General features: G+C 47.1%; 1 protein-coding gene across 3 annotated transcripts in view; it reads right to left on the bottom strand.

Annotated features, from left to right (window-relative positions):
- Positions 1-21727, bottom strand: part of LOC142579100 (cytochrome P450 3A14-like) — a 46949-nt gene that overhangs the window by 10720 nt on the left and 14502 nt on the right. Inside the window, exons 5-12 of one of the 3 annotated variants that reach the window (XM_075688968.1) lie at positions 20808-20933; positions 19590-19827; positions 16131-16261; positions 14131-14221; positions 13303-13372; positions 12043-12151; positions 11296-11387; positions 7785-7925 (exon numbers count right to left, since the gene is read on the bottom strand). In XM_075688968.1, coding sequence (XP_075545083.1) covers positions 7785-7925; positions 11296-11387; positions 12043-12151; positions 13303-13372; positions 14131-14221; positions 16131-16261; positions 19590-19827; positions 20808-20933 — 998 coding nt within the window. The remainder of the gene's footprint in view (positions 1-7784; positions 7926-11295; positions 11388-12042; positions 12152-13302; positions 13373-14130; positions 14222-16130; positions 16262-19589; positions 19828-20807; positions 20934-21727) is intronic. The other 2 variants (XM_075688969.1, XM_075688970.1) reach the window with 2 other exon arrangements.

The raw sequence follows: 21727 nt of genomic DNA, 5'->3' as shown, positions 1-21727 counted from the left end.
AGTGGCCCGCTGGGGACATGTAGGGTCCAATAAGTGTAACCGATAAAGCCTTCCCTTTCACATATTGATTGTCGTCATGAGGCTATACCACGTGGGCGACATATTGTCACTTGGTAGTGACTGTGAAGAAAGGAGCCAAACTGAGAAAGGCGAAACTAGCGGTTTATTGGGCGAACTTGTACCCTCAAAAACAGGCTACACTCAAAGAACGGTGACAGCGGCGAACACAGTCGGCGATCGTCGAAAATCTGATCAGCGGGTCAAGCGCGTCGGCTTTTATACATCAGTCGTCGAATGTTCCAGAGTAATCGCTGGGACCCGCGTGCCTTTCACGAAGTTTTACATTATTGGCGTCGGGCACACATGCAATGAGATTACACAAGGTTCGGTAAGAGACAGCGGATGGAACCATCGATAACATTCCAGAAACTTCCTATACATGCAGGCGCGTCCTGCGCTGCGTGATAACATTTGTTAAGCGGTGAAACGTGGTCACCCGAGAAAGGTAAACATGTACACGTGTCAATACCCCCCTCATAAAAAGCATCTACCCGATGCTGCAAACAAACCAAAGTAATAAAGAAAAGCACTTGTTGCAAAGAAGACAAAAAAATAAGGAAGGAAGTTCGTCAGCGTCCGTAAAAGGGTTTAAGACGCACCACATGGACCACTTCAGATCGTGCGCGGCGCCGCTGTGAATGCGAAATGCCGTCTTGCACGACCTCATAGTCCAGAGCGCCCATACGGAGGATTACCTTGTAGGGTCCGGAACAGCGTCGCAATAGCTTCTCACTCAGTCCTCGTCGGCGTATCGGGGTCCAAACCCAAACACGGTCGCCGGGCTGGTACTCGATGAAGCGTCGTCGGCGGTTGTAGTGTCTGCTGTCGGTACGCTGCTGGTTCTTGATCCGTAGGTGGACGAGCTGTCGCGCTTCTTCGGCACGCTGGAGATAGGTAGTGACGTCAAGATTCTCCTCGTCAGTGACGTGCGGCAACATGGCGTCGAGCGTCGTCTTCGGGTTCTTGCCGTAAACCAGCTTTAACGCCATGATCTGTGTTGTTTCTTGCACCGTCCTGTTGTAAGCGAATGTTACCTCCGGCAGGACGGCATCCCAGGTCTTGTGTTCGACGTCGACGTACATTGCTAGCATGCCGGCGAGGGTCTTATTCAGCCGCTCCGTAAGACCATTCGTCTGCGGGTGGTAGGCAGTTGTCCTCCTGTGCTTTGTCTGACTGTATTGCAGAATGGCTTGGGTGAGCTGCGCTGTAAAAGCCGTTCCTCTGTGAGTGATGAGGTCTTCTGGGGCGCCATGTCGCAGCAGGATGTGTTCGACAAAGAATTTCGCCACTTCAGCTGTGCTACCTTTTGGCAGTGCTTTAGTTTCAGCGAAACGGGTGAGGTAGTCCGTCGCCACGATGATCCACTTATGCCCCGGTTGTTGACGTCGGAAAGGGTCCCAACAAGTCCATTCCGATGTGCTGGAATGGTCGGCAAGGAGGCTCGATTGGCTGTAGTAATCCGGCTGGCTTTGTCGGTGGTGTCTTGCGTCGCTGACAGTCTCGGCATGTTCTGACATAACGGGTGACGTCGGCGGTCAGGTGCGGCCAATAATACCTTTTCCGTATCCTGAATAGTGTCCGAGAAAATCCAAGGTGTCCAGCCGTCGGATCATCTTGTAGGGCGTGCAATACTTCTGGACACAGTCCTGACGAGACAATAAGAAGGTAGTTGGGGCACACTGGTGAGAAGTTCTTTACGAGTAGGTTGTTTTGAAACGAGAGCGAAGACAACCCTCGCTTAAATGCCCTAGGGAGAACTTTGGTGTGTCCTTCCAAATACTCGACGAGGTTTTCCAAATCCGGGTATGCTCGCTGCTGTTCAGCGAAGTCTTCCGCGCTTAAAATGCCAAGGAAGGCGTCGTAATCTTCGTCATCTTGCGGCGGCGGTTCAGTGGGGACGTGTGATAGGCAATCGGCGTCTGAGTGTTTTCGTCCAGACTTTTATGATACACTGATGTCATATTCTTGTAGTCTGAGGCTCCACCATGCCAGCCGTCCTGAAGGGTCCTTTAAATGGGCTAGCCAACAGAAGGCGTGATGGTCGCTGACGACTTTGAATGGCCTGCCATAGGTAAGGGCGAAATTTGGCTGTAGCCCAAACGATGGGGAGGCATTCCTTCTCGATTGTAGAATAATTGCCTTCGACTTTTGACAACGACCGGCTAGCGTAAGCTATCACGTGTTCATATCCGTCTTTACTCTGGAATAGGACGGCACCGAGGCCTAGGCTACTGGCGTCAGTGTGGATTTCGGTATCGGCGTGCTCGTCGAAGTGCGCAAGTACGGGCGGCAACTGCATGCGTCGTTTGAGTTCTTGAAATGCGTCGGCTTGCGGCAGTTCCCACTTGAACTCGACGTCACATTTAGTTAGCTGTGTCAGCGGCTCAGCGATGCGTGAAAGGTCCTTGACAAATCGCCTGTAGTAGGCACACATGCCAAGGAATCTACGCACTGCCTTCTTGTCGACGGGCAGCGGGAACTTTGCAATGACAGCTGTCTTCTGCGGGTCGTGGCGGACTCCAGACTTGCTCATGACGTGGCCTAGGAACAGAAGCTCATCGTAAGCGAAGCGGCACTATTCTGGCTTTAGACTGAGCCCTGATGACTTCATGGCCTCTAGTACTGTCGCAAGCCGCCTAAGGATCGTCCAAATTTCCGGCGAAAACAACGACGTCATCCAAGTAAACAAGACACGTCTGCCACTTCACTCCTGCTAACACGGTGTCCATCACGCGCTGGAACGTTGCAGGCGCCGAGCACAGCCCGAATGGCATGACTTTGAACTCGTAGAGGCCTTCTGGCGTGATGGAGGCGGTTTTTTCGCGATCTCTCTCATCGACTTCGATTTGCCAGTAGCCGGACTTGAGGTCCATCGACGAGAAGTATTTAGCGTTGCAGAGCCGATGCAATGCGTCGTCTATCCGTGGTTGGGGACACATACTTCTTTACGATTTTGTACAGTCGACGGTAATCGACGCAGAAACGTAAGGTTCCGTCCTTTTTCTTCACCAAGACAACAGGGGATGCCCACAGGCTTTTCGACGGTTGGATGATGTCGTCTCGCAGCATTTCGTTGGCTTGTTCCCTTATAGCTTCACGTTCTCGCGGCGAAACTCGGTACGGGCTCTGGCGGAGTGGTCGAGCGCACTCCTCGGTGATCATGCGATGCTTGGTGACTGGTGTTTGTGGAATCCTCGATGACGTCGAAAAGCAGCCTTTGTATCGTCGCAGCAGACTTCTGAGCTGCTGTTGCTTAATCACGGGGAAACTTGTATTAATGTCGTAGTCTGTTTCGGGAACCATGGTCGTCGGGGTAGATGCGGCGGAATCTGAGAGGACAAACGCATTACTGGTTTCCAGAATTTCCTCGATGTACGTGATCGTCGTGCCCTTGTTGATGTGCTTGAACTCCTGGCTGAAGTTTGTCAGCAACACTTCAGTTTTCTCTTCATGCATTCGAGCGATCCCTCTTGCGACGCAAATTTCACGGTCTAGCAGTAGACGTTGGTCACCGTCGATGACGCCTTCCACCTCGGCAGGTGTTTTGGTGCCAACGGAAATGACAATGCTGGAGCGACGCGGGATGCTGACTTGAGTTTCGAGCACGCTTAAGGCATGGTGACTACGAGAGCACTCCGGCGGTATCGCTCCATCTTCCGACAGCGTTATCGATTTCGACTACAGGTCGATAGTTGCGCCGTGTTGGTTCAGGATGTCCATGCCGAGAATGACGTCTCGTGAACACTGTTGGAGGATAACGAAGGTGGCAGGGTAAGTCCGTTCATGAACGGTAATTCTTGCCGTGCAAATTGCAGTCGGCGTGATGAGGTGTCCTCCAGCGGTCCGAATTTGAGGGCCTTCCTATGCAGTTTTAACTTTATTCAACTGGGCGGCGATGTGTCCATCATTACGGAGTAATTGGCCCCTGTGTCCACTAAGGCGGTCACTGCGTGGCCGTCAAGAAACACGTCGAGGTGGGTGGTTCTTTGTCTGGCGTTACAGTTAGGTCTTGGCATCGGATTACGGCTGCGTCGTGTTGAACTGAAGCTGGAACGTCGCGTCGTCAAGTCGTCTTTCGTCGGGGTAATCCTGGCTTCCTGACTTCGTCGGGATGGCGGCGTGTCGTTATTATGTCGTTGAGATGGTCTCTTCGGCGTCTTCGTCGGCGGCGGAGGATCTTCGTCAGTTCGACGAACAGCAACCGCACCTCCATCGGTTGCTGCTTTTAGTTTTTCGGATATGGGCTCGCAGACCGGCCCCGGGCTGGGCCAGTGTATGGTAGGCGCTGCGGTGACAGGTAGCGGCCTGGTGACGGCGAATGGGACGGTCGTTGAGCGCTCCACTGAATGGCGGCGAGGTAGTCGGCGATATCGCGAGGTCGTTCTCCAGGCTGTGGTCGCGGCGCGTTAACGGCGAACCCTCGCAGTCCCATTTCCCGGTGTGGGCATCGGCGGTAGACGTGACCCGCTTCTCCGCAGTGGTAGCAGAGTGGGCGGTGGTCAGGAGCGCACCAAATGTCCGTCTTCCTCGCGTATCGGTGCTGGGCGACGGGCGGGCATGCTGGCGGCGGCGGTGGCGGACGACGGAATTGTGGCGTTAAAGGTCCCCGGTGAGGTCGTGCAGGGCAGCCTTGGCGGCGGGCGACGGCGGCGTAGGTCAACGCTTCCAGCTGGATCTGCGATGATTCTGGTTGCACCTCAGGATCTCCAAGGGATCACTCGAACTCATTTTTGACGACTTCGGCGATTGAGGCTACTTGAGGCTGCGACCTAGGGTACAACTTCTGCAGCTCTTCCCGTACGACTGCTCTGATAGTCTCGCCCAGATCGCCGGTGGCCAGCAATTGAATTCCTGTGTAGGTGGTAGAGTTCGTGCGGCGGTTGAATTGCCGGTTCCGAATTTGGAGTGTCTTCTCGATGCTGGTGGCCTCGCGAAGAAACTTTTCTACAGTCTTCGGTGGACTTCGTATCATTGCGCCAAAAAAGTGCGCAGGAAGCCGCTACGGAACAGGTTCCACGTTGTCATGGTTGACTCCCAGTTCTCAAACCATGTTCTGGCGGCGTCTTCTAAGGCGAAGTATACATGCCACAGCTTGTCATCGGAGTCCCAGTTGTTGAAAGTCGCGATTCGTTCGTAAGTCTCCAGCCAGGATTCCGGGTCTTCAGTAGCTGCACCGTGGAAGGTCGGTGGGTCCCGAGGTTGTTGCACGATAACGGGGGACGCTGGGCAGCCATTGGGCTTGTCTTGGCCACGATATTCTTTGTCATCTGAGGTAGAAGTTCGTGCTCAGGGGGCAGTCCTTGCAGTCTGCAGCTAGCACGCTGGTCTTGGGCGATGTCGGTTTTGTCCTCGGGCTTCGTGCTTGGATCGTGGCTTTGCGGGGGCGTTCAATACATGAACGCACAAGCACCTCCGCCATATGTGACGTGGTAGCGACTGGGAAGAAAGCAGCCAAACTGAGAAAGACGAAACTAGCGTTTTATTGGGCGAACTTGTGCCCTCAAAAACAGGCTACACTCAAAGAACGGTGACAGCGGCGAACACAGTCGGCGATCGTCGAAAATCTGATCAGCGGGTCAAGCGCGTCGGCTTTTATACATCAGTCGTCAGATGTTCCAGAGTAATCGCTGGTACCCGCGTGCCTTCCATGAAGTTCTACATTATTGGCGTCGCGCACACATGCAATCAGATCACACAAGGTTTGGTGACAGACAGCGGATGGAATCATCGATAACATTCCAGAAACTTCCTATACATGCAGGCGCGTCCTGCGCTGCGTGATAACATTTGTTAAGCGGTGAAACGTGGTCACCCGAGAAAGATAAACATGTACACGTGTCAATATGCAAAATACTTGCGAATATAGATAAATTCTTTGCTGCGCGCACCGCATGTGGACGAGACGAAATATTCGTAAGATGATTCGGGAGGTGATTGATCTCACGCCATCTTTTTCAGGATGGTCATTTCTTTATTTATATGTGGGCAGTTTGTCGATTAAATCGCATGAGACCCCCTGCAGTTTCGAGTAACATCAGTCTATTCGAGTACATCAGATATGACATCATTATTTGCTTGCTTAACAAGAATTCGGCAATTCGTTATTAAGGCTGGCCACGTCTACGTCGCAGATAACGCCAGTGACTGCATCAGGTCTCAGAGCGATGTAGGAGTGCACCTGAGTGCCATCAAGGTCTGTAACACTGCGTAGAGTGGTCAGAGCAGCCGCATGCTGGACACCAACCACCAGTATATTTTTTTCGGGTGTTCACTCGAATGTCCGATATTTCATTTGGCATCGGGGCTTCCAGTGACATCGACACAGATTGCCTGTTAAGTAACTTCATGTTGGCGGTAGGAAGCATGCAATGGGGACTGGCCCTAGTGTACGTGTCCTGCACTGTGTATGTTGTGCTTAATTCTTTGAGATCTGTAATCTTACTCTTTCTGTCCACTTTCCTCCCCATCTTCCTATCTTCGATTTCTATAATTCTGTCGCCTCCTTTTTCAAGAGTGGGCAGGCGTTGTGGCCCTTCCTGTGGCAGTTGCCAGCGTGCTCCTCGCTTTCCCTTCCCTGTGTAGCGGCAATATGTTCTAAAAAAATAATAACAATAATGTGGTGGTGTTGCCATCCGGCCTCTGTGCGTATTTTGCTATTCGTGCACAATTTTCCAGCGCACCGAGTGCGCTCAAATTTTCGTAGCTTGCTGTGGCACGCGTGCGGTTCGACATGTAATGTACATTCAAGGTAGAAAATACAGTATCATGGCTGATCTAAGTGGTTCATTACATGGTATTGCTAACGTTGTCCAACGACTTTCTGAACTTGTTGCTGGGTGATTAGGTTGGGATCTTATTTTCCTTTTTGGCGCAACAATGTATTCATTAGACTATCGGAACGTGAGTTGCAGGAAATGAATTCATACCATAAACATACAAGATAGGCCAAAACCTATGGCAAATGTAGTTCTAAGCGTTTCAATATTTGCCAATACAGAGGTAAATGAACCAAACAAATGATAGAAACATGGTAGTACGTACAGGAGTGGTACGCGTAGCTAAAGTCAAACTTCCAAGAATATACAACAGCCTAGGTGAATGTGACTAATAAAAAACTGCTCGTAGTCGTTTTGCGTTACTGATAATGTGTCTGTGGCGGCTTCAGTGATTTAGTTCTGCTTTCCAGGTGAAATTTCCATTACTCTTATTATAGAGCTTCAGTTTCAATATGGCAACGAAGGATAAATTAGTTCTTCATGATACAGTAGCTTTTACGTAAAAAGTTTTGAGCTTTAGCATCAGTTTCTTTCACCATGAATCGCACGTTATAAGGGATTTCATGGACATTCAAACACTGATAACCTAAACGAACGTGCCGCTTCGGTGAACAGCCACAATACCACCCATGTGACACTTCGAGTGTGTGCTGGGTGCATAGCGGCGAAAGTTGTTTGAGAAAATCTGAGTTGTTGTTCACCTCTTCATCTTCTCTTCTGCAATCAGTCGTGTGATTAAATCAAAATGTGCACGCTTGCCTTACAGCTCAAGAAATAAAATCGCGATACGTTTGTGCAAGATTACCGCAACAACGAACCTCAGCCCCGTACCCTTTTTTTTTTCATTTCACCTGCTTCCGTGCATGCTTTGGGCAGTTCCTTCAAACGCGCTGAGAACACGTGCATCCGCATAGCTGCTCGGATATTATGAGCAAGAACATTTCTCACCTTTCGGGTTTAAATTCCAATGGATTGGGCCAATACCGCGGGTCTCTCTGTACTTGGTACTGCGGCACCATGAAACACGTTCCCGCCTTAAACTGCATGCCGTTGTATACGTAATCTTCCTTGGCTTGCCGCGTAACAAACCTGAAAAATGGAAATTGTTCAGTCAAGATTCTGTATATGTAATGTCGTACATTATCCTCCAGTGATAACGGCAGCTTTCACAGCTCAACACCTTTAGGGTAATACAGCCCATAAAGTAAATGTATTTGATTTACCCAGTTACTAAGTTTCATGCACAGGCAATAAATACCGGTTATGAGAAATCATAGCTTACGCTGCCAAATTTTACAGGCGCCTCGTTGTATGGCTTTGATAATAGCAACAAATGAAGTTGACCACGTTCTAACAGACCTTTATTAGGAGGAAGCTTTAGCTCGAGCACAAACTCTGACGCGGCCTATATAAATACAAGTAAATTGCAAGAAAGTTTTTCTGAAATAGCCCCTGGACCGATTTTATTGAAATTTGTCGTATTTGAGAGAAAAAGCTGAATTATAGTGACGGTTGGCAGAGGAATTTCGATTTAGGGCTTGAATTTTGTTAAAAACTTCTTCCAAAATTCGCAAGTTTGAAAATAATAGAAACACGAAGTTTACAAATTAATAGCTCTGCATCAAGAACAAATATGGCGGTTCTGTAAACGGCAGCCATTAGATCGTTGAAAGCGAAAAAATTGATTGAGTAATTTTATATCTTACGTGAATTTGTTACGTCGTGTACAAGGGTTCTGCAAAAGCTGTTTTTCCATATTACTGATTTTTTGAGATTCCTGTGTGCCATATCCATTTTGTCCGCTTTAGATGTACTATGAAATTGTGAAATTGTGATATCGTTTTTAATTACCGAGTTACGGAGTTGCAAACTTGATAGATTCGTTCTGTGAAAATTTTCGATTATCGCCAATTTTTAATAAAGAAATGGGCGACATAAATCAAAAATTCGATACCAACAGTCACTAGATTTTCAGACTTCCTCTTAAACGCTACAAACCTCGTCAAATTTGGTGCAGTGGTTGCCGAGAAAAACTAATTCTCCTTTTACATGTATTTAGATAGGAGCACCCGAGCTAAAGCTTCCTCTTAATGCTTGATTTTATGCAACTGAAAAGAAAGAAGCCGTTTAAAATAAGAACTGGTTTGCTGTACGAAAGAGAGGCTTATTTAGTCGCGCATTTATGCCGTGGCTTGGACAAGGCTGCGCACGTTTGCACTGGAAATCGACCTCTAGCGTCTGTGCATGAGCCTTTCTTGCACTACTCAGTAAACTGCCTCCTGACCAGCAAACGAAGCTTCCAAAGTGGGGCTGTTGGAACAGCAAAATATTCGATTAAGAATCGAGAAGAAATGTTTCAACAAAGCAACGTTCGAATATCAAATATAATCATGAATGCTTTCAGTTTCTAAACAAAATTAAAATGTATGTAATGTTTGCGTATAGCTTATTTACTACACGTATTTTTAAGGCGCAAAAAACAAGGCACAGCACACAAGATAGGACAACGCGACAGAGCGCCACACCCTCAAACTGACCCTCGCGTTCTTGTGAGGCATAGTTTTTTGACGCGCGGATTTTGGCCAGAAGCAAAAAATGCGAAAGCTAAAGAATTAATGGAAGCGGTTTATATCAGTAAGGAATTAAGGTAGCTTGTGGGTTAGTAAAACGTCCTTATCATTGCATAAGTCAGAGAAAAATTTGTTGAAAGGGCCTTATCTTGCCGTACTTGATGCTTGAGTGTGTTTGTTGCGCAGACGCTGACTGAGGATATATATGTACGCGTCTTCTTAAGTAGTTGTGAGTGGCGCTCTGTCCGGTTGTCCTCTCTTGTATACTGTTTGTTGTCGCTTTTCTTGGCGCCTTAAAGATAGGTTTAATGAATCAATACCAAGTTGCTCAGCAAGAAGTTCTCTTAAGGCCCGACACTCATGGAGCGATTTTCTTGCGAAAAACTGGCGAACGGCGGCTGTTTGCTGTCGATCAAAGCGCGCTAGATATTTTCGCAGCTGGCCAACCACTCGCCGGAAGCGGCGAATGAAGGCTGTCAGCGCGTGGCCGCGTCCGACTTCCTGCCGCCGCATTTGACTCGGCTAGCCAACCAAGTAGCCTATAGATTGAACATGGCGACAAAAGCTGCGCACATCGGGTACAATGATCGACTGATCAGAGCCGTCCAGGCGCGACCAATATTATGGGATTGTAGCCACCCTAAATACAAGAACTCTCTGGAAAATACCTTCGTGTGACAGGAAATTGACGCGGAGATTGGTAGCGACCCTGAAGGTAAGCCAACAATAATCACTACTACTTGTTGACACGCGCTTTTAGCGCGACAGCGTTAAGGAGCTCGTGTCGCAGAAAAGCCGGTGTAGTCGGCGTCGGCCGTGAGCGAAAAATCCCGGAAGGCGATTCATAAATAAAAAACAACTTGCAAGATGGGCTGGGTGGGAATCGAACCAGGGTCTCCGGATTGTGAGAAGGATACGTTACCACTCGGCCACGAGTTTTTTCTTTCATGGCATTTATTACAGTAGCAACAACCCGATATTCACCAGTTGTGCGATAGTTCAAAGCCGGACAAAAGCGCCTCTAGTGAATGCGGTGTTGCCTTAGAACCGTGCCGTAGAAAGTTATACTGCGGTGTATATTGGTAATTATGAGCATGTAAATTACAGAATTCGCAGTTACACGAGTAACGAAGTACGTTCTGGCTACATTTCTTCTGCGCTCTGCACACGCGCAGAGCCATCTTGCGGCAAACACAGAAGACCCCCTCCTCGCAATGTACAGCGCTGCCCCGACACGTGGCGCGCCATTCGCCCCATGATCGCGTCCGTCTTCATGGCACGTCGCGGCCCCGCCTGTCCATGCCGATCACGACGTTTGGCTCGCGTAGATCATTTTGCGTGGGCGGTGCAAACGGGGTGCGATAACGCTATCACGTTCTACTCTTGAAGGCGAAGCTTAAGCATCCTCCAATTTATTTGTTTGTATCACCGCGGGCACTTCCGATTCATTGTTTCATTGGTTGTTCAAAACAAAAAGGCGCAAACAAGCGTTTTTATAATTTGTTTTCGTTTGCTTGAGGCTGTCTGTCTCTCTCCCCCCTGCAGAACTCACAACACTTACCGCAGCACCTCGTACAACACCGCGGATACCACGGTTGAACCCGGTCACGATCACGATTGCCACTGCACAGCGTGGCCAGCACCAACGAGCCCCGAAGCCAGGACGTGGCTCACGGCCAGTGCGTTGTTTTGGTATTTTAGACCCCGTGTACTAATATCGCGAATGCATCGTTATTTTGCGACCACCTTTGCCTTTTGCCTACAAGCATATTTGAGTTTTTATACGCTAGTGGAAATTTAAAACAGAGCTATTCCTCAGTTCTCGGGTGTACTTCTGATGAAAGACTGCTGTTAAGGAAACCTTGATGCTACCTTTTCAGCACACTTACGATAGTCCCGGTGGATACAGGCGCAGTGTTTCGTCCACCACTAACCCCGTGTACTTCAGCTTCTTCGTGATGGTCTCGTAGTCCAGCTCTCCCTGGTGAAAACATTGAAGTACATTTTGCTGTTGCAGAATGCACAAGTAGGGGGAAAACTCAGCGTGACAGGCTATATGGGGCTGCCGTCGAAATGTGGCTCGGTCACATTTATCTCAGACATATACCACATTGAGTGACTGCCAAGAAACGCTTCGATATTTGAAGGAACCCTCTCCGCGCCGAGATTTTTTTTCGTATACTTCAACTGCGTTATAGACAACACCAAGGTTCACCTCAATTTTACACTCAGCTCAGTTTCACTGGAACAAGGTAATGTATTTCGACGCTGTATCATTAGCTAGCAATGTGGTTTTCACTGAAACTGACATTTTACGATATTGTCCTTCAAAAGTATGCATATTTCTTTATACATAGGTAGAGGAATAAGCGCAATTGAAAATTTCAATACGCTGTTATCAGATTATATCGGGCACCGCCATTGCTTAGTAGTCCACGATGTAACGCGTGTTTCCAAAATGTTCCACTGATGTCATAAATGACGTCCATCTAATTCCGTTTGAGCCTAATAATTGGGCGCAGCACGCTATTGCATTAGTTCAAGTTCAAGTTTATTCATCAACGATGTCAGTTTTACAAAGAATTCTATGCAAAATTAGCACTACACAGGGACTTCGCGCCTTTTTCGTTACTTACGTTGGTGCCGACGGCGTCAATCACTTCCCTGCGAGCCTTTTCTTGTACATCCTGATGCTTTGCAAGGGCGTATATCATGAAACTCAGAGCTGTTGCCGTTGTTTCGAAACTGTATTCATGTCAGAGTGGTGGAATTAAATATTCACATACACATGCACAGATATAATAGTTGCAAACATTTTGCACACAGAACAAACCCTCCCAACAGCTTGTTTTTGCTGATCAATTTCAAACACGTGAGTATGAAAAGACGTTACAATTACTTTTATACTACATGTCAAATGATATTCAGTGTGCGATAACACATTCTGGTTGCAAATGGGAGGCGTGAAATTATCTCAAGTTGCAAAAATCATTAAATCCTTTGGCTAACGCATTCTGAAGTCTAACGCAACAGATAAAGTCTCTATAGAACTGATTCGAAAAATGGTCAGAGCTTTTATTCACATATCTTACATAAGTGCCGTTCCACAGCCGGCAGCTCGTCACCGCACCGGCCCCTGTCTTGATTGGCCGGCATCCGAACGCTGGCCAATCAGAAGCAGATCTTACGCAAAGGTTTTGTATGCAATGTTGTAGTGTTCGCGCCCCCTACATTAATAAAAAAACTCTTTTTTTTTGTTCCTCATTCGTTCCTGCAGTGTGTAAATTTCATGCAATTTCTCTATTTTCACTTGTCCACATAATTCAATTTATTGGACAAGTGAAAATTTATTATTTATTTCTCTTTTACTTAGTTTTGATCAATCTTGAAATAATTACTAAAGGCTGCTGTCAATGCTCGTGCAATTTGCCGTCATTTTGTTTAAGCATGACATATTTAAAGAAAATCACAACGGTTATAATTGAATATGTTATGGCCCTTCTCGCTAATCGAAGTGTTTTCTAAATTGGGGTTCGCAAGTCTTCTTCGAAGAGGTGGTTTGCAGGAGCGACACACACGAGAAAGGCCATGGTCAGCCAAGTCCCTTTGCATCAGCAGTGAGCTGCACAACAATTAACACCCTGAAAAGCTTGTCACGCCATAATATCGTTTGTATTACCACCTGGTCTTAAAGCAATACAATCCGCTGCTTTGCGCCTGCTTCAATTTACATGATAGAAAAATTTGGCTAGCGGCAAGATGCACTACTTTACGACGACATCCTAAGGTCCCATAGCTAAAAATCTCTACTCCCTGATTGGTACGTGTCCAGTATGTTGTATGTAGCATATTTGCTAAATAATTTGGCTTCACATAAAGATACCTCCAGTTCTTACCCAGCTATAAATAGTGATGAAGCAGTGATTAACACTTCCTCATTGGTCAGCGCCCTAGACTTGACGATACCTGTTGAAAAAACAAAAACAAAACGGGCTTCCAAATAGCTGTACACGTGGAATTCCGAGCGAGAAAGCGAATACTGAAGTAAACAAGTTGATTTGACTAGCAATAAATATGTACTACCATTCGTCGGTAACCTAAAGGGCATGTGCAATCAAAAGCCGACAAAGGCGTCCATTGACGGCGGACATCTCATGCAACAGCGCGTATGAGCGGATTGAGTTGCATGCGCTTAGTCTGCACAGTATACAGCGTGTCCATTACAGCATTTTTTGGCCACGTTTCACATTTTACTGCGATGAATCGTCTTTGGGTAGCGGGAGCGGCCGCAGTAGGGAAAGCTGTGCGTATCTGGAGCCAGTAGCCGCCATCCTATCCCGCGTCCACACCTATTCACCCTATATCATCACCGGCGTCACACGACCGCTTCCCCTGACGTCACCGCAGTTTTGATACGCGCATCACAGGATCGCAGACGTCATGAACAGTATGTCGATGGCTGCCATTGTCGCTCATTTTGCTTATTTATATGGCACTGTTATAGCGTAGGATCGTACAAACTGGCTTAGAGCGGCAGCGTCCTATTCAGCAGTAATATACCAAGACGCTCCATTCGCCGTCTCAGATGTCAGTTACTGAAAAGTTGACAATGATGTTTCTGATTTTCTTTGCTAGGCTATTGTGCGTACAACTGAGGTCGCGAAACCCGCGTCTCATTAGAGAATTTAAATGATATGTTAGGTCAAAGCTTGGATAGGCATTACCTTCGGCCTTTTTGTCCCCAGCGTCTTCATTTTCATTCTCTTCAACATACTCGACGTCAAGAAGGTTCTGCAAGATGTCGGGCCTACGAAGCTGTTGTGAAAGACATATAAAAAAAGCATCCATACTTTATTGTAAGAATAGGTTCAAAGTTATAATTTGCAGGGTGCAGACACATGGACGGGTCCTTACTGCAGTTAGGCGCTCGCTTTTGCTTTCTGTGCATCTGTGACTTCTTAATTTTGCTCTGGGCATGCGGTATCCTTAGTGTTACGGGTGCCTTAATATTTATTCACCCAGCTGTTATCCTTTAGCAAAAATTTAGTCGTGTTTGCATATGCTAGATATTAAATCAAATGAAACCCGCGCGCAAGCAAACGTCTCGTCATGGCTACGAAATTACGTCGACTTCGTAATAGACAGTTTCCTCTGGAACAATTTAGCTGTGAAAATATCCTCGATCACATCACTCGCCTACAAATAGCGCCGTTAAATATATCACATGCCTTGTTTTGTTTCAGTGAATATATCGCTACTCTATTGCGAATTGGTTAGGAGCCATTTAAGGCCCCTCACCAGTATTTTCCATTGAAAACGAACAAGCCCGACGCTTAGATCGCACGTTTACGATCGTGTCTGCAAGACAGTACACCTATGAACACCGCGAAAACAACTGAATATTCAAAAGAAAGTGCGCGCGGTATTAATCTATACAAGGCAGCCAGTTTCCCTGCAAACAATATTCTTGCTATGCGTCTGATCCACCGCGTCACAGGCTCTGGCTGTAACTTCAGAGAACGGCATGTGGTACAGCGTACAATAAGCCTGCAGCACTGGAAAACAGGGATTAACGCGAAACGCAACGCGCTTGCGGTAATTTTTGCCGTAAATGCTTCTTTGGCGGCTGTTTAATGCTCATTTCACAAAACAGAAATTTCCGGTGGAGCGGGATGAGCGTTCCGCTAGGACGATATCAGCAAATTGTCTTTCAGCGTTTTATTTCGAGATATCTATAGCCATGCAGAAAGCATACGGGATGACATTACAATCGACTGCTACGTGATCCCATTTGGGGCATTGGAGGAAATATTGACGTGAATTTTCGAGTCTTACTGGAAGACTAGCCCGGTTAAGCACGTAAACTTTTTCAGCTGCAGGATTGAATCAGTGCACGCGCAAGTTTCACTACTCACAATCAATGTTATCCCCATCATTACAAAAAAAAAAGGATTAACAAACTTTAAAAAGTCGGAGTTTCGCCCGCAAGGTGAAGTACCGATTGCGATAGCAAATTAGCAGACAGCTAATTTGCTATCGAAATAAGAATGATATGCAAAGTAAGGATAGGATAAATTTTTAAACATTCATTTACTAACTAAATTAGCAAGCATGGTATCAAGCACGCACAAGCAAACATGAACGCATCTCGCTCGATGACCGCGTAAATGCGCTGTCAAAACGCTAGCGTGAGGAAGCGCGGCAGCAGCAGCGAGCGAATTGACCTACGTGCTGCCTCTTGCTTCAACGTGAACTAAGCGGCAGAAACAAAGCGCACACGAAGCTATCAGCACTCGGCGAATTCTGTCCCCATCGCAGATCGCTTTCAAGAGAAGGCCCGCGCGGCCGCGCCATGCGCAACAGCCACCTCAGTAAAACGTCCCCCCGCCCTCCTTCTCTCTACCCGGTGTCTTGCGCGCGACGCAGAAGGGCGCGCTTCATCACTGCTTTCTAAACTTTTTTTCTCCGTTGTGCGCGCGAAATTAGGGCGCCATCGTCGGCTCACCCTCGCACGCTTTCACTTGCCCATAGAACATACGGCGTGCAGCGACGATGTTATCGCCCTTCGACTTCATACGGAACAGCACGGCGACGGCAGAAGTGCGCCCAGAGTTTCCATCTAATTGCCATCGCAATAAAACAAAGAAGAGCCCTTTTTCGGGTACACGGTTGCGTCTTTTGTTCGACCCGTGCCGAATGCAGAAGGCAGATAATTCAGACTTACTGAAGGATTATTCTTTCTCAAGTTGATCACCGCCATGGTCTGGGCATTGAGGGGATCGAACGAATAATCCCCGATAATCAAGGATAGCCAATATAGCGGTTTCATCACAGCTCCGAATCTTGTTGTACATTCTAGAAGGGAAAGAAAAGAGAAAAAGCAATTTAGTACGTGGAACAAGGCGCGCTGGCATTGGTGAAGCTCCCTGCATTTGTGACGCCTCCTTCGCATGCATGCAAGAAACGAGTTAGCTATTTCGCGACATCATCAGTCACTGTATAGTCAAGGTCTCGGCCTACAAAGGAAGCACAGTTTCGCTGATCCCACTACACACTTCATTTCTATACAGTTCACGCAATATTATTGTCACTCTTTCTCTCATTCTCACCATCCCAGGGAGAACAACACGTCTGCACATCGTCTAGAAATGCGTGGAAAACGTGGCCACCACTGCTTAATCGCATTTGCAGCAGAGATCGGAATTTGTAACGATGCTTGTCCTAGTGCCGGAGTGGACACCTAATTTCCAGGCTGTTACGTTTCTCGTTGTTACTACAACACCGCTTATCAGGCAGGCACCATCACCATCCTGAGATGGCAGTTCACTAGTGGCGCAGACGAGCATTCAAAATCGTATGTTTCTTTACGTTAGAATCACGTAACTGTTATGATAGTGCCCATATATGTTATTGTCTTATAGCTTAGACTTACGTAACATTATCCCCGAGCTTTATTTTTTTCCGGGGCATATTTGGTGGACGCATTTCTCGTAAGGCAATTAAGAGAACATTCTGTCCATGTTTGGTTTTCATAACCAATGGCACGGAAGAAAACATAACCTAAACTGTACAGAGTCACGTTTACGGTCATCCTGCTTATATTCATTGCAGGACGATGACCTCTCCTGACGCTTTACGTCTAGTACAGCTGTAGACCATCGGTTATCTGCTCCACGCATAATATATTCTGCCCGAAGTCCACTGCTTATCGTGGTAACGATTACATATACAGACACTCCAGGCGCGTGTGCACCATCGGCGCCACCGCCGCCGGGCTGTCCCGGTATCGATGGCGCACGTGCGGCCAGCGCATGGCGGTTAGAAGGTGTCCATGCCTGGTTTTTCTGGTCACGTAGACCGCCAGCAAGACGACGATACCGGTTACACAAAAACGGAAGCTCCGCACGTGTGAGCGCGTGGCTGTGGCTGTGCTGCCACAAAACTTTGTCGGGTATAGTATTCCTGCTGTAGAGCTGGGGGCACACCGCATCTAGGCGCATACAGTGACTCCCGCAAAAGCAATGGCGACGCTCCTGGTCTCCTCGTCGCGCCAGCGTTGTGAGACACCACTAGCTACCAGGTCGCTGTTTCTGCTGCCGAAGAGCAGCAGTTTCTTTGGGTGCCGTGTCGCGCCAGAATCTCGCCCTCGCGTATTCTCATAGAGCACCGTCTGAGGAGCTTCAGCGCAGTGCTTTGCCGCCTCTATTGAAGGAGCGTGCTGTGTAACTGTACCTGTAAATAAATGGGCACCTTCATCGGAGGGGCTTACTTCCGATAAAGGTTCCCGTTGCATTTTTTTTTTGTTCGTTTAATCTATTTCAGCTACAATTACAGCTACGTGCCTTCGCTGTCAGTCTTTACATTTTCTTTTTTTTCATGTAGATTTCTGCGCGCACAATCAACAGAGTCACAGATAGGAACGGGCACACGGTCAAAATGGCTGACTGGCTACTAATTCTTACTGACATGTTCCTCTCTATAAAAAAGCGCATTTGCAGGAAATTATTGGACAGCGTAAAAAATACTCAGCTTGATGTATGGCGACATTCGAGTGGCCGATTTCAAGCGCTCTAATGTGCTTTCGCGGTGTGATTTACATTCGGCTTTAGCACTCGATACACGTTTGCCTGGTTTACGTATTCATAGCGCCGCGCTCTATATCAGAGCGCTCGGAGGAGCTCCTATATCTTCAATCTGGGAGCGCAGCCAAGATGCAACATAAACTTGATCGTGTGGATACTCCGATTACCCTGGGAGGCGCTAGCACGTTCGCTTGCGGCACGCTTTCTCTGGGTCGAATCTCGAGAGGGCTCAGCATCACTGCAAATTGAGTTGCAGAACGATAGGAACCTGTCGAATGCATCTATAATGCATAGTTAATGATCAGCCTCCCTGCAATACATCCCGTTCTAAGTGCGAAAGAATGAGGCACAACGAGCTATCAACATATTGTACGTTTTTGATACCTTAACTCGGAAAAAAGAATAGAAACGGCAGCATTAACACTTGCCGGAAATGACGGCGCCACGCCTTGGCACGCCTTCGAGATTCGGCATGCCCGCACAAGATCAATATCTCGGAGGCCATGGCGTGGGATCTAGTTCGTAAACAGTAATCAAAAGGTGCGACGTCCTCAGCAAAGGTGCTATTCATGGGCTGTTAATAGAAAGATTCCGCAAATAGGAGCCCTGCGCTTTGCTGAGATAGCTTTGATAGTAGGTGCTATACCCGTTTATAATCAATTTAGTCAAGTGGAATGTTCACTTGATTTAGTTGATGATATTGGGTATGTTGGCAACTTTCGTGGCCGATATTTTTATAACGGCTGATTGTCCACTGAGCACACGGAAACGACCTCAATAGGTGAGCATCTAAGAATGAGACACACCAATAAACACAGTGAAGATGAGTTGCTATCGTTATCGCGCTTGAATTAATTAGCAATGTAGCGCGCACTCACAACCTTTCCACGCTTAAGGGTGTGAACAGCTTGTCGTCGTACGCATACACACTCTTACAAAAGTTTATACCCTGTAGGGCTTGTATTCTACTACTACAATAATATTGTTCCATCTTACGCGCATTTCCTTTCTTTAACACTGCGAGCCCAGAACTTCCAGGTAACGAACAGCACCGACGGTATCAGGGTGACATAGCGTTCTCGACAGAAAAGTAGCGAGCGCAGCATTTTCAGGAAAGGAAACGCAAGTAAGGCAGATGACGATTATTGTTGTGGGACAAAGCTAGGCCACAAAGAGTGCACAATTTTTAAGGCTTCACTTATGGTACCACGAAAACACCGAACAGGGGGAAGAGGGCTGCGGGCGCATCATTTTGTAAAGGTGCGCACGGTTTAAACACGGCGGGGCATTCTTTGCCCACCTAATACTACGCGTGCTGCCTCATACGCCATTATGTTTGGTTACACTATTGCGCCTCCACGAAAAGTGGGCAAGGGTACATTAATCTCGATCGCCTGTAGGGCAGTTCACGCGTAAATGTCATGGATCAGTCCCACATGACAGAAATACCTTGTTAAGTTGTTTTTTTCATAAAAGATCTTATGTGTCATAAGGGGTCAGCTGTGTGCATGTGCATTCATCACATAGCACTCGACAAGGCGTTTGTTCACGTTACCGCTCCACAGTCTAGCAGCGGAGCCAAGTATTGACGCATAACTTACGTCCGATATAGTAGAATGGACCTGTCATGATATTCCTGGCTACTGCCTTGGACGTGGTTATGAACGGGTGGTCAGGCTTTCCCACGAAGCGCTCGTTGATGCCGAACGTACCTCGTGCCGTCAAGTCCATGGAGAGTTCCTCAAACTTGTGAAGCATCTGCACCTCTTTACCCGTGTCGGCGTACTGCTTCATCGTTTGGACGAATGTGCCCACGTTCTCTTGGATGTGCGGCATCATCTGGGCACATCACAGCAACACGAATTACACGCGTTCGCGATTTATTTCGTCTCCAAATACTTTCTGGTAATAAATGTGTTCCTGTAGGAGACGTTGGCATTTTCAATCAGACATGCAAGAAGCAGAAAACATACGCCGGCTCTACGAATAATAAAATTAACAAGCTGAGACATTAAACATAAAATGTATATGTGACAATGGAAACATTATTCTAATTGTTAAGAGAAAGCTCGTACAATCAGTGTAAAAATTAGAATTTAACTACAATGAAGAAGGACTCCGCCCGTAGTGTCCTTATTTATTCTTACTTATTTATACACATACCTAAAAGAGAAGAAAGATTACAACGCGTTCAGCCGCAGTTCATGCATACACAGTTCAAGTGCGCACTGTACACATCTTGGTATGTACTATCTTCAGCAAAAGTTTGGATACCATGGCAACGACGTGAACTACTATTACTAAATGGAGTGGTAACACGGGCACACGGGTAAGCGGTCGATTTGAGTGCACTATCGCGGTGTGCATGCTTGTTGCTTTCTACAAATGAGAGTTGCGATCGCTGAGCACACACGTCGAATTAGGCGCACGTAGTAACAAACAAGCCTTATATAGCGTATAACACGGCAACATGGCCGCTCAGCGTCGGTTTGGCGTCTCTGAATAAAAAAAATAAGAAAAACGAGAGCATGCGATATTGCCAGGCACAAATATACAAACTGTCGGCATGCAACCCACATGAAACACTATTTCGAGTGCTCCATGCAGTTCATCCAGAGAGCCTGCTGAAGCAGCTGCAGACTTTGTGTGGCAGCTTCGTGCGCGCTCTAGCAGTGACAGTGCCGTTGTAATAATAAACGCGTACCGGCAATTGCTCTTTCTTTGTTTCTGTCGCTCTTTCTGTCTTTATATATAGATATATTCATTTCTTTCTTTTTTATATCAAGGTATGGGGTTTATGGGGGTAACTGCCTACTTACCATCTTCAGCTTTTTGGAAGTCAGACTGAGAGACGCAGACGCGCGAATATTCTTCCATTTGTAGCCGCCGACGTGCAGAATCGACTGTCCCATAATTGGATGCATTTGGTCTGTCATCATTGTGATCTAGAAAGGAGACACGGCGCTGATCAGCTCTTTGTGCAGTCGAAACAGTTACCGATGGTATGGGGTTTTTAAGCAACAGAGCTGTGTAGAAAACTGCTTTCTTCGTAATATTTTTTTTTCTCATCATCTTTTGAGCTCTTACCCCGGGCCCCCTTGAAGATTAGCCAACCGGAAAATATATCTGGTTAACCTCTGTGCCTTTCACAGCTTATTTACCCTCTCTGCCTCTCTCTATAGATTGCTACCAGACGCTGCAGGAGCGAACGATGATGAGAAGACGGAAGGATATATATATATATATATATATATATATATATATATATATATATATATATATATATATATATATATATATATATAGGGCTTTGTAAGGAACCCCGTTTAACACAGTGCACATAGTATGTAAAGACCTGCCTCTGCCTGCGGGGAAGGTATTGAGACTGAAATACTAGTGGATACTCACCAAAAGCTTGCCCAATACATACACTTTCTTGATAACGAAACTCCAGAGAAGAAAGTGGCGGAGCCCATCTAACTAAAGTGACTCTCGATGGTAATGCCTCCAGCATTGAATCACTATGACGACACAACATATTGCCACCGTCTAAAGGAGTTATGTATGAGGCATGTACTGCAGCGAGATTCCTTTTTCTCGCTTCTCTAAGAACGCTCTGCGCCATCTAGCGCCACCGCCGCAACGCCTGCGTGTGTAGAACGACAGAAAGCTGAGCAGGCTGGTAAGGATTCATTATGCCTCGAAAATTTTTGGGTGACCGTGCGTGACGCCCGGCGCA

Source organism: Dermacentor variabilis, chromosome 4 (assembly GCF_050947875.1).
Source record: "Dermacentor variabilis isolate Ectoservices chromosome 4, ASM5094787v1, whole genome shotgun sequence".
NCBI classification, from domain to species: Eukaryota; Metazoa; Arthropoda; class Arachnida; order Ixodida; family Ixodidae; genus Dermacentor; species Dermacentor variabilis.
Note: the sequence above shows the minus strand (reverse complement) of the source record. Positions and strands in the feature narration are given on the sequence as shown.